The sequence below is a fragment of the Zalophus californianus genome, chromosome 16 (genome assembly GCF_009762305.2).
Source record: "Zalophus californianus isolate mZalCal1 chromosome 16, mZalCal1.pri.v2, whole genome shotgun sequence".
Taxonomy (NCBI): Eukaryota; Metazoa; Chordata; class Mammalia; order Carnivora; family Otariidae; genus Zalophus; species Zalophus californianus.
Window position 1 is genome coordinate 58,240,304 of NC_045610.1, and position 13,290 is coordinate 58,253,593.

The 13,290-nt window shown below is 58.1% G+C and overlaps 1 protein-coding gene across 2 annotated transcripts in view; it reads left to right on the forward strand.

Annotated features, from left to right (window-relative positions):
- Positions 1–419: 419 nt before the first annotated feature.
- Positions 420–13,290, forward strand: part of SEPTIN9 (septin 9) — a 151,976-nt gene continuing 139,105 nt past the window's right edge. The window contains exon 1 of one of the 2 annotated variants that reach the window (XM_035724514.1): positions 420–518. In XM_035724514.1, coding sequence (XP_035580407.1) covers positions 500–518 — 19 coding nt within the window. In that variant the 5' untranslated portion in view covers positions 420–499. Of the gene's footprint in view, positions 519–4,287; positions 4,331–13,290 lie in introns of those variants that run through there. The other variant, XM_035724513.1, reaches the window with a different exon arrangement.

The following is a 13,290-nucleotide window of genomic DNA, read 5'->3' on the forward strand; positions in this document are numbered from 1 at the left end:
TGCCCTGCCCTGGGCAACTAAACTGGAGTCCGGCTCCGCCGCCCGCCCCCCCCCCCCCCACGGGGGGCTGGCCCGCTGTGCCACCGCCTCGCCCCTCGGCCTGAGCGCGCGGCCGCACCCCGCGCTCCCTCCTCCCCCAGCGGTCACCTGGGCCCCCGCGCCGGGACTCGAGACAGGGAAGGAGCTGCGACGCCCCGGGACCAGCCCTTCGCGCTGGGGGTGGGGGGTAGGGGGTGGGCGATGCGGGCCGGCGCGGGCCACCAGGCGTCCCCACCCTCGGACGTGCTGCATAGGGGTGCAGAGCCCGGGCCGCGGGGCCGCGCCAGGTGCAGCGCGGGGCGGGGCCGGGCGCGCACCTCCACGGGCGGGGGCGGGGCCGGGGGCGGCCCCTCCTCCCGCCCCACCCCGCGCTCTCCGGGCCCGGGATTAGCGACCCGGGAGCCCGCGCCCCGGGGCCTCGCCGCCACACTTTCCTGGGAGCGGCGGCCGCGGCGGCACCATGAAGAAGTCGTACTCAGGTGGGCGCCGCGGCCGGAGCGGGGAGGGGTCGGTGTCCCGGGACGAGCCCTTCTTACCTGAGCCGAGGAGGTGGCGGGTGGGGACGGCGCGGGCCGTTGCACTCCCGCTCAGCTCCCGCGCGTGGGGCGTTCGCGCCCGGCCCGTGTTCGCAGCTCCCAAACCGGACCCGGATCCAGGGTCCTCCAGGCGGTGAGCCCCTCGACGGACTCGGCGCTGCCCTTTGCTCCCAGGCCGCGGGGCCCGCGCGCGGGTCGGGACCACCCGTGCGGGGGGCGGGGCAGGGGCGGGTTGGAGGGGGGGAGTCCTGGCGCTGAGGCCTCTGACCCCGGCACGGCTGGCCCCGCTCCCGACCTTGCCCGGGGTCCCCCGCCGCCGTCAGCCACTGCTCGCTCAGGTGTCTGTCCGGAGGGGCCGCCGTGGGGGCCGCTGCCCTAGGCTGGTCGTACTTCCTGCTCGCCCTCCTTGCCCCTTGCGTCCGACTCTCCAGGCGCCACCCGCGGGTCCCGGCGTGCGTCTGTGTGTGTTGGCAGGGGGTGGTGGGGTGGAGGATTTCCTGGGGCTCAGCCTCCAGGGCTGGTGGTGGTCCAGGCCGCAGCATCCTTTCTTCAGATGAACTGTTTGTTACCCCTCTACCCGGTGGAGCTTGGGAAGTTCGCCAAATGGGACCATCCAGCAAGGCCCGGGCTTAGTACCACGGGTTCATCCGGTGGGTCTCAGAGTGCGTCCCCCACCCCCGGGTGCTGGCATCCTAACTCCACCGGCAGCTCTAACCTCACACAGGTGGGGGAGGCCTCACTGGCTCGCATCACTCTGAAGTTCCATTTCACAGATGGGACAACTGAGGCCACAAGCATGGAAGGGCAGACAAGGGTAACCCAGATCTCTCTTTCTCTCTCTCTCTCTTTCTTTCTTTCTCTTTCTTTTCTTTTCTTTGTGCCCCCCCCCCCCCAAGGGATCCTGGCAGGATCCGTTGTCCTCAGTTCTCAAATATAAGTAGCATCTCCTCTTTTGCTCACCTTGCAAACTGTGTTCCTCCCCTTAATCTATTTGGACATGAAGTTTTCTGCCAAGGACTCATGAACTGATTTTTACTGATAAGAGGACAGCATCATGGGACTTAGTTGGAGCTGAAGAGGCCATTCGGGCCACCCCCGTGCCTTTGGGCCATTTCTCAGTCTCCTGCTTTCCATATTCAGGAACTGAAATGAGTAATAAAGAATAACTTGTCTAAAAGAGGGTTACTCAGAACTTCCTTTAAAATACCCTTCTGGGTCAGTGGCTTAGAATTCCAACTTTAACCCCCTTGTTGCAAACAGCACGGCCCTTCAGACACCCCCAGCACAGCTCTATCTTGGGAGCGTGCGCGTGTTGATGTAATGGTGGGGGGGGGAGGGGGCTTCCAGGTGGCATATGCTGGGATTTGGCACTTGGCCTCCCTTCCTCCCCAGCATGCTCCAAATACTTGAGATGGTTGTGGGCATTGCTGCCGTGTGCGGCCCTCTCCCTTGGATCGCTAGCCCAGTGCATCCCAGGGACCTCTGCTGGCTCCCACCCTAGGCTCCTTGTGTTTCACCTCCTGCTGGTGGGTCTGGACAGTGGGGGCGATATGGGTCCTGCCAGGTCATAGGTCCTTGGCATTTTCCTGGGGGGACTTTGAGACCTCTGTGGATGCCAGAGGGCCCCTGAAGCAGGCTTGGGCTCCTCTCCTCCAGGCCTTCTTCCCCTCCCCCCCCCCGGTAAATTAAAAAAAGAAAGATGAAGCTTTGTGTAATAAATGGAAGTAGGGTTTATGGGGTGAGTAGGAACCAGCTCTTGTAAAGGCAGCCTCCATGGCTCCTGTGTTTACCTAACGGGGTGGGGCCCTGGAGGATGGGAGCAGGGAGGGCTTGGACCACTTCCAGTTTGTTCCCCTGCTGGCAGTGGTCCAAGGCAGGCTGGGTCACTCTGTTGCAGTTGTATGGGATTGGGCTGGAGGGGCCTGGCCCAGGGGAGGGCTGGCCTCTTGGCCTCATTCTGAGCCTGCCCCAGTTCTCTTGGTGCGCCCTGTTCAGAGGGGTGCTCTGCAGAAGTCAGACTGACCCCTAGGTAGCATCAATGCTATGAAATTAAGGAGAGCCCAAACAGCGTTAACCCCCCACCCCAGGGCTGAAAATCCAAGGACAGCTGAAAAGGCTTTTATTTTCTGCCTGGACTGAGTGGGATCATTGCTTCTGGACCTACTTATGGGCTCAGAAAGAAATCAGATGATTATAATGGGGTCCTCTGTAGAGCTGGTTTTGAGCACTCATGAGTCCCTGAAACGGGGAACATTTTTAAGCTATGCTTTGGGGCGGATCCCAAGTGTCTTAGGGCTGTACGCATTCACTGAACACACACCATGCGTTGGGCACCCACCGCCAGGGCCATGAGGGGACGAAGATGCTAAAATGACGGGGGTCCTTGCTGCATGCTCACAGGGGAGACAAGAAGCAGGCGAGACACCAGCTGGATGACCGCGCCGCCCCCGCCCCCCCGCCGCCCCGACCTGAGCTGTAGGCTCCAAATGCTACCAAATACCCTGGAAGGTGGGATCCCAGGCATGACAGGAGGTCTGAGTGGGAGCCAAGATTGAACTGGGCCCTGAGAAATGAGAGGTGGGAGTAGGTGGGGAATAGAAAGGGGCTTTCCAGGTGGGGAACAAAGTGAAGGCCCTGGTGGGGGCTGCAGGACGGCAGCTCCAAAGCCGCTCCAGCCTTTTCCTGGATCCACCTCCCCTGCTGTTCCGGTGGGGCAGGGTGGTGTTGGTCCACAGGCAGCGTGGCCCAGGGGCGAACTGGGGGGCTCCTGGAAGCCAGTCCCAGGCTGGCACCTCCTCACTGTGTGGCAGGGTACTTGATCTCACTTCATTTGTTAAACAGGGTTGATGCTGATTGGTTGTGAGGATTGCATGAGCCCCTGCGTATAAAGGCCTAGAAACGCCTGCCCTGTACCTTGGTGGCTGCTACTGTCTTCATCATTCTTACCAGCTGTAGGAAGGCCAGGAAGGCCGTATGTTCCTCCCCTTTCCCAGGAAGCCGGGAAGATGCCCGGTCCTCCCTGCACCCTCTGCTGCTGCGGAGGCCAGGAGTGAGGCCCAGGCTTTTCCCTCAGGCCCTCTGCTGTCTGAACCCCCCTGGTTTTCTGGTGTTCTGAGTTTGGGGCTTCTCACTGCACGCTGGGTCACGGGGACCTGGCCTTTCAGTGTCCCTGGCTCCCCTGGGAATCCTCATGGGCACAGGCGCTTACCTGAGGCCCACAAACCACAGAAATGGGGAGCAGGGGGCTGGGGATTGCTCTGTGGGTACACTTGGGAATTAGTCTGAGATTCTTTGTGGCTTTCGGGATATTCCCAAAGGGGTACCTGGCCTATCAGACGTTAAAGAGGCTTCTCCAGAGGCCTGGGTAGGAGGCTGGACCCCAGGGGAATGAGACTATTGTCTGTGGCTGGCCCCTGGGAAGTGCAGCCTTCCTCACACCCAATGCCCTAGAAGCTGACTTATGGGAAGGGAGAGGAACCTCCAAGAATACTTCCCCAGTGAGCTAACCCCGGGTTGCCCGGTGAGGTGAGCGTGGGCAGGGGGTTAAGGCAGGGTTCTTCCTCTTCTTTGCCCTGGCCCCTCCCCCCACCCAGTCCTCGCTGCCCCTTGTCTTCTTGAGTCCAAGCCTGTTTGCTCTGGCTCATTCGGGGACCTGGGTAGAGAGAAAGAGCTACCTAGTGCAGTTAGTCTGTGGCACTGTGGACTTGTGCCCAGGACCATGGGACTCATGGACCCCGGGAGCCCCCCAGTCGTGAGTAAGCTGGCCGAGCCTGAGACCTGGGACCATCCTTCTTGCTGGCCCGTTGCAGAGGTGGGGAGGCACGCTCAGGCACGGGTGATGGGCTTGCTCGCCCTTCTGGCTCACCCCAGCTCCCAGTCCCCTGCCCGGCAGCATCTTCCCAGCCAGCCCAGAGGGTTCTGAGAGTCCGGTGGCATGCACCTGAGTTTGAGGCAGCCCATCTTCTTCCTGGAGACCCACCCCCTCCAAGTAGCCAGTTCGAGTGAGGACAGGTGCAGAGGGGACATGAGACTGCCCCTCCGGAGCAGAGGCCTAGAGCCCATGAACCAGGAGGACATGCTCAGAGCTCTCAGGAGGGTGTCAGCAGAGGGCATCTCACCTGAGGACCCAGGGACCCCACTAGCAGGAAGAAGGCTCTCCCCATCCCCCACCCAACCCCTTGGGCAGCCCTGTGAGACTCTCCTGCCCATCCCAGGCCACCCCACGTGGATGGGACCTGGGGGTGGGGCCTTGTTTCCGCACTGCTGTTTGTCCATGGGCAGTGTTGCGTGGGCCGTGCAGTTTGTCTAAGATGTGCTTGATAAGGAAGGCTCAGCACACAGCAGCGCAGGGCCCAGCCTGGGGCGAGGAGCACCAGTTCCTGGGCGGATCCTGCTGGTGGCCTTGGGGGAGGGAGGATTGGAGGGAGAGGCCCCAGGCCCCAGGCCCCAGGGGTGTGAACCTCTGTGTGGGGAGGGAGGTGACTGTGGGGGTTCTTGGCTCTCTCTGTTGGAGCTATTATCTTGGAATGCCCAGCTCTAGGCGTGGCCTGGGGAACTGGGGGGGGGGGGGGTGTCCGTGGGTGGGAGAGGCCTGTGCAGAGCACAGGAGGGACCCAGCCTCCCAGAGGGATGGGGGCTGAGCTGTGGGGTGCCTGTCTCCCCAGGCTTCCTGGCCTGTTTTGACTGTCCCTGTGGGTTCAGTCCCTCATTGCCAGAGCGCTGCCGAGTGCCAGGCTCTGCGTGTCCTTCCTGCTCCCCGGTGGCTCTCATTGACGCTCAGCAAGGGTGGCCTGGCCTTGGGTCTCCAAGGTCGAGTGTGGCACTCTTCTCCCAGCCCGGTTTCTCTCTGCCTTATCTCCCTGTCCCCGCCCGGGGCCCAGGTCCCTTGCAGCCTGCGTGAAGCGGGGCATTGAGCGGCTGCCGGCAGAGGGGGCAGCGGCCCCCGGGCGTCTTGCTGTCAGTGTGGCCTTTTGGAGGCTCTTTAACAACTAAGCTTTGTTCCCGGCCAAATCTGACCTGGTTCTCTGGAGTGTGACCGCTGGCTGCCTGCAGGCCTCCAGGACAGGAAAAGGGGCCGCGGCAGCGAGAGTAAGATGATCCGGGTCACAGGGTGGCCCTCGAGCCCAGGCTGCCTGCCTTCTCTGGCAGGAACGCGCGTCACCGGTCATCCTCCAAGGGCTGCTGGCTCCAGGCCCCACGCGGCAGGTGTGGGCCCCACAAAGTGCCGGGTGGGGGGAGGAGGCCTGGAAAGACCTCCGTCCTGCTGGCTGCTGCCCCCTGGAGAGTCAGGTCTTCTGCTGGCCTGGGATTTCAGAGTGGGGCCGAGATCGGATGATGGGGCAGCGGGGGGGGGGGGGGGGGGGGGGGGGGGGGGAGGGGGGGTTGTGCGCTGTCCTCTTTCTGGCTCATCCGGGGCAGCTTCAGAGACGTGCAGTTACGCCTGGGTAGTGGCTGGGCCTTCTTGGGCCCTACGGGCTGCACCTGGGAGCCAGGGGCTGGTCACACAGCCGTGTGAGTCCCTGAGAGCTGAGCCAGGGCCCCTGGTCCTGGCCCGGCCAGGCGTGTTGGGGCAGCGGCTGAAAGGCGCGCGGCAGCGACCATCTGCCCGGGCTGGAGATTGCTCCTGGGGAGCGTGGTTACCAGGAGGGGCCAGGCAGAGGTAGGCTGGCAGGCGGCCTTGGGCTTGGCCCACACCTTCATCTGACCCGCATCCTGGGGCTTTCACAGATGTCCCAGGGACCATGCTCCTGTTCCCCGCCCAGGATCAGATCCCAGTGCAAGAATAATGCTCCTGTAACCCAAGCCACTTGGAAGTGGGTTAAATCCAATCCCTGTTGTCTTCCAGCCTGTTAAGGACTAATCCGCTCAGAGGGATTTGGGGGTTAGTTCACAAAACGTGCTAAGAAAACCGTGACTTTGGCTCTGTAGCCGCAGGTTCAAACATGTGTGTGTCGAGGGGCAGGTGTTGGATGGATGCACAGAGGTGAGCCAGTGTAGACGCTGTGGGGCACACAGGTGGTGGCATAACCTCCCAGGGCACACTGCGGCGGCAGCGTGAGGCCTCCTGGCCGGTGCAGTGAGGGGCCGAGGGGCCGAGGGGCCGAGGTGTGGCAGACCCTCAGCTCTAGTGAGCCAGTCATTCTGGGCGGCAGCGCCTTCCTGCTAGCTGGGGGTTGACGCTCCAGCTGCCAGACCTCTGCATACATTTTTTGGGTTTGTTTTCTTAAAGAAAAGCTTTCTAAAATACCCACTGTGCGTCTCTTCTTTCTCTTCTGTCTTTCCACCCCTCCCCCCAGTGGTTCGTTTTGTTCATTACTTATTGCCAATGTGAATAGGAAATTGCAAGAGCAAATTCTTCAGTCCCATCGGTCATAACTTTGATTTCTGTGTGCCCTTGGCCATAGGCACAGCATTTGATTATCAAAAGGATATAACGTATTTTCCCAGAGGTAGGCATTCCCTACAGAAACCATTTTAATTCTGCTCTTTCCACTTGCGATCAAATCTCATGCATGGACTGCAGAATTCTAACTTTACTGGCTCTTCAGAGTGCATGTCCCCTGATTGACTTAACCATCCTCTTACTAGCTGCTGACACTGACCCCCTTCTGGGATGGCGACGGGCGGAGGGTGGGGGGAACGTGCCTCTAATTGAGGGTTCTGTGCTGAGCTGAAGATGTTACAGTAGCCGTGCTTCCAGCTGTGGCACATGGGTTGTTTGGATACTGAATATTTCTCCAGGTAATTAGCTTAATAAAACACTGTGCATGATGACTCCTTTTTTCCATCATTCCTGGGATTGCCTCCAAAACCAGAAAAGTGTTCTTACGGCAGCATTCTGTAAGGAGGCTTGATGAACCGAAAATGCCATTTGCTCTGCTTATCAATCTGCTTCAAGGACTGACTTGTTTAAAAGATCAGCCCCCTGGGGCGCCTGGGTGGCTCAGTTGGTTAAGCGATTGCCTTCGGCTCAGGGATCGAGTCCCACATCAGGCTCCCTGCTCAGCGGGGAGTCTGCTTCTCCCTCTGAACCCTCTTCCCTCTCATGCTGTCTCTCATTCTCTCTTTCTCACATAAATAAAACAAATAATAAAAAAAAAAAAAAAAAAAAAGATCAGCCCCGGATCCATATGGTGGAGCCCCAGCTCCCAGTGGGATGGTGTTTGGAAGGGGGCCTTTGGGAGGTGATTCTGTTTAAACAGTCTTGAGGGTGGGGCTCCCATGGTGGGATTGGTGTCCTTGTAAGAAGAGGAGACTCCAGTGTTCCCCCTACCCGCCATGTGAGGATAAACAAAAAAAACTTTTTTTTATTAAAAATCAATAAAAGCAAAGACCAACAAAGCCTTCTTTGTATCCCAGGGGCACCTTCCTCCTGCTCCGTTCTGCTGTAGTGAGCAGTTTCTGATGGCTTCTCGATTTTCCTTTGGGTCCACTGGCCCTTTGTTAATCTGCTCATCTTTCTCACGTGTGCAGTTTGTTCATGGTATATGTTTCGATGTCTAACCAGGACACAAATCTCTCGAGGACTTGGAATAGAAGGACTTCCATGTAAGGTCTTTGCTATACGGATGATGGAAAGAAACAGCCATGGGCAGATCCACCTTGCGTGCGGTTTATACAACTCTTTAAAAAAGTATGAACATGATTCCTTGTTTAGAATGAGGAAAGAAATAACACCAGATTGTAAATTTTATTTTATTTTATTTTATTTTTTTTAAAAGATTTTGTTTTTAGGGACACCTGGGAGGCTCAGTCAGTTAAGTATCTCCCTTCGGCTTGGGTCGTGATCCCAGGGTCCTGGAATCGAGCCCCGCGTCGGCTCCCTGCTCAGCGGGGAGGCTGCTTCTCCCTCTCCCGCTGCCTGCCGCTCCCCCTGCTTGTGTGCATGCACCCTCTCTCTCTCTTTCTCTCTGTCAAATAAATAAAATCTTAAAATAAATGCTTCTTACCCCTTAAAAAAAAGGTGTGACTTCACACAGAGTTTGTGGTACTGCCACAATTTTTGCCCTACACACACAAGGATTCTGATATATTCTATCTCTAAGATAATTTCTGTTTTAAGAAAGAAATAGGAAAGTATGGGGCATTTGTAACTTTGTATTTATCTCTGACCAGAGATATTTTGTGTTTTGACTCCCCATGGAAGGGAAGCAAATTCTCTGCTTACAACTTTGTGTCTGGCGATCAGAATAATTTTCCGTGGACTTTCCTGTGGCCTAGCTTCTGGCTTCGCACATTCTACATCTCACTTTCCCGCAACTGCCCACATTTTTCTGGCAGGCACTCAGGTCGTGTTCACATCTTATCCCTTCTGGTTCCGCATAGCAGACAGATTGGAGTGGTCATAGGAAGGAGTGTTGCTGGACTGCCACCTGGGGATGGCCAGCAGGCCCCTAAGTAAACACAGACATACCTGTGAACCATGTAAATACAACCCAGGTGAGTCCAAACTATGTATGTATATCTTCCCATCCAACCTGTCCTTGGCGGGAGCCCCCGGATGCCAGCCACCAGCCCCCCCCCCCCCCCCGGCCCCCGGTACCTTACACAGGAGGAGTGTGATGGGCAGGAACTCAGAGTGGACATAGACAGTGATTTTACCTGATTGGGTTTAAGATATTTTCTGTTTTGAAAATTTCACAAAAACGTTTGACCCTGTGGATGTGTTGTTAGGGCCCTTTTCATGCCAGCCAAGGGCCCTGAAGCTTCAGGTTCCTTGGCTTCCTGGAGACAACCTACGGATTAGCAGCAGGAAGCCACCACCCCTCTCCCAGATCAGAGGGTCAGAGGGAGGAGGTCATGTCCCAGTCCACACCTGATGGTAGTGGGGCAAAGGTGGGCCTGACCCGCCCGAGCTGCAGCTTTCAGCAAAGACAAGATCTGCTGCTGGAGAAACCTCCCAAGGCAGAGAGAGAGGAAGGATCTACCCTGTTTCTGCCTTGCTCCCACCTCACAGTCTTCTCCCAAACCCCCCACTGGTTGGCAGGCCTGTGGACCACGGCTCTTCTGCCCCTCGAAGGAGAGCCTGAGAGGGGCAAGGAATGGAGGAATACACTCATGCTTAAAGATTATCTGTTGTTTATCTGAAATTCAGGTTCAACTGAGTGTATTTCACATGGCAACGTAGTTTATATGGGTGGGACCCCAGAGTCCAGATGTCCAGGGACCTTGGTCAGCACCGATGTCGTGTGACAGACCGGGCTACCTGGTGAGGTTGCTGCCTGCAGAGGGCTGAGCAGAGCCCCCCTTGTGCATAAGCTGTTGGCACCTTCCCAACCTGTGAGCTGGACCCCCGTGTAGGCTCCCCACGAGGCTGTGAGCGCCACCAGGGGAGCCCAGGTCACTTTTGGTCACTGTTGTATCCCCCAGTCCTTGAACGGTGCCCGGTGCAGGGTAGATGCTCAGTAATATTTTCATGAGTCTGCATCTTGTAGATACAGAAACTCAGGCTCAGAGAGAGAGCGCACTTCCTCGGGCAGCAAAGGCAGAGGCTGGGAGAAGAGGGAGGAACTTATCTCCTGATCTCAGGTTCTTCTAGATAAGCCTAGAATTTGACTCTTCACTCCTACCTGCAACCCTTGACTTTGCGGAAGCCCCTCCCAGCTTCTGTGGGCACGTGCGCCGTAGAGAAAGAGGGGTGAAGATTGTGCGTCCCGGGGCCCCCATCCTGGGCTCGGAGGTGGAGGGGCAGATGGCTCTGAGCCAAGGTCGCTGTGACCTCCCCGTTCTTTTCTGAGAGACTCAAACTCAGGGGTTTGAAGACAAAAAATGAAAATGGATTCTTTTCTGTTCTTTATTGAAAATGGATGTTTGTGCAAATTTTCATAGTGTCTCTTCCTGCAAAATGGTAACTTCTTGATTGGAGGAAGGTACTGTCCCGACCTCATTCGTTGCTGGCACACAGCAGAACCAGATGCATGTATGTGTATGTTTGTGTGTGGGGGGGGGGGGGCGTCACCCTCCACCTGGGCTGGGATGTCCCGGCTGTGCACGACCCCAGAGGGGCTGGGGACAGCCGCCAGATCCTGGGCGGAGACAGTGGCTTTGAGGCTGTGCATGGTGTTGCAGTCATTAAAATCATAACTAATAATAACACATGCACTCGAGAGTCTAGTTAGATGCCTCGGTGCCTGTTGAACCATTTTGAACTTGTGATTTACTGGGTCCTATCATAAAACCTTGTCCGGAAGGAAGAAATACAGGGCTTTCACGCCGACTGCACCCCTGCCTGCATCCCCTGTGCAGGCTCCCCAGGTTGCACGCACAGGGCGATGCCCAGGAGACAGGCCGAGGGGCTCCCCTGGCCGCACGGCTGCTGTGCCAGGTGGGGCTGCACCTGGGCCGTGTGGCAGAGAGGCAGCGCAGGCTCCGGGCAGTTTCCCCGGACCGGTTTTTGCTGCCTGCGGGTGGGCTCTGCCCCGGGGCTGCCACGGTGGCTCCGTGCCCCCACCCTGCACACTGGTTCTAGCAGGAAAACGCCGCCCCGGGCCATCCCCGCTGGCCCAGCCCTGCCCAGGATCGCCACGTTTCTCTCCAGGACCAAGGAGCCCCCATTCCTGGTCTGGCATCTTTCCTGCTCCGGAATGCTGCGATTTCATTCGGTTTGAGACGCCGGCCAGGGGTGAGTCCTGCTTTCTGCCCTCTGCTGCCCTCTGTCTCAGTCCCGCGGGCTCGGGGCTCGACACCGTACACTTTACTGGTGTGTGTCACTGGTCTGGAGTTTGTGACCGTTTATGAAATGGCCTTTGCGCCCAGCCTCGGAGTTTCTGGGGTGCGCGGGTCTAGGAGAGCACCCAGATCCTGAGTTCCCCGAAGTGTGACTGTTCCCTCTGGATCTTACACTAACTTACACTTTGTTCAAATGCATCGGCTCGGGGCAGCCAAGCTTTGTGAATTCCTAATTATAGATCCCTGGGTTCAGGCTGGCGTATGTGGCTGGTGAATAATAAGCATAAAAATAATTTTAAAATTATTATGATTATGATTAATATGCTACTAATGATAATTATATAATTTATCGAGTGCTTACTTCATGCGAGGCGCTGTGCCGGGTGCCCACAGTGTGTGGTGTCGTTTAATCTCGGTCACCCGTGTGCGTGCACTGTGCCCGGTCCGCGGGCTGCAGACGGGGCAGCCGACACTGGAACGGGGACCTCATTTCCCGGAGGGGGGGGCAGCTAGCGCCTGGCGAACCCCGGATTTGAACCCTGCTCCTCGGACTGCCGGCTTTCCCGCTTCCCGGGCCTCCGGGAACTCCAGCAGTTTGGTCAGGGATGACTCCAGACGGCCAAATTTCAAATCGCCTCCTCGCCCTTCAGAATATGTTTTATTTTAAAATCACATAAAAATAACTCAATTCTCAACTGGAACAACTGAGCCCTTAGATGGCTTGGAGGCCTTTCCGGCTCCCTCGCTGCTGGACTCTGACGCGGGGCCTGAGGAGTGAGGTCCAAGGAGCTGGATTTCAGTAGCTCTTGGCCGTGGGTCCCTCCCAGGCAGAGGCCCGGCCGAGTGGGCGGCGCTGGGCGGGGAGGTTGTGCGAGGGCGGGAGCCTTGGGCCGCCACCTCCCGGGCTCGGGAATCAGCATGCCCAGCATCTTCTCCATGCCAGGGGCTGCCTGGCACCAGCCGCGTGTTTTGGGAAATCGGAAAAACAAACAGCATAAATAAAACAAAAACTCCACCCAAGAAATCTGAGACAGATGCTGTTTTCCTCCTAGCCGCCACTCTAGCCCCACCCCGGGTTTGGGGAGCAGCAAGCCCAGAAGGGGGCTTGGAGACCAGATGCCCGGGGTGGGGGTGTGGAACCCGAATAGGACCTCTTTCCTTTTACCTTTGCCGGAAGCAGGGGTGGGGGCACGGGTGGGCGTCCAGCTGGCCCAGGGGGAGTCGCAGCCGGAAGTGAGTCAATCCACAGGAATGTTGGGTCCATTCCTTCTCTGTTCCTCACCCCGTACGGTTTTCATATTGGGGACTCGCTGGGCTCACAGGCACAGCTGTGGCTCACTGGTGCCACTCAGCCCAACAGTGGGACCTCTGAGTGGCTCGTGTGTGTGTGTGTGTGTGTGTGTGTGTGTGTGCGCGCGCGCGTGTGTGTGTGTATTGAGGGGGTGATGATGAGATGGTGCTTCTCATGGGTTGTTACATGCAGTGTAGCTCCCGTTCCGGGGTGTGGAGAGAGGTCACAGCCATCGTGAAAGGAAGGCCTGCTGAGGCCGGGGGTGCCCTCGTTCACGCCTCAGCAGCCTTGGGAGCAGGCCTGTCCCCTCCCGCCCTTCCCTGCCCTGGGCAGCCCACCAGAGACATTTCGGGCCCACCCTCTCCGGGTCTTAAGGGAGCTGTCTGTTCCAGAAGTCCAAGGCAGGACCTGCCCGCACAGCCCTGAGGCCGTGGTCCAGGCTCCCTGTCCGGCAGGGCTGGCCTGGAATCCCTGTGCTCTGGTTGGACGTCTGAGGAGGGATGGTGTTCATCGCTCAGCCGTGAGCAGATGTGCGTCAGAGTAGGTGGGCACCGAGGACGGATGCTTGCGTGTCTGCTGGGTGAGATCACTGTATCAGTCGGGGTTCGCCAGAGAAACAGGCCAGTGGGGGAACGGGCTCATGTCATTATGGAGGCTGAGGAATGCCTACAGGCTGCTGGACACCCCAGTGTGCGTCCCAGTCCCGGCCAGGCCGAGAACATTCTCCCTTGCTTTGTGCCGTTCATGCCCACCACA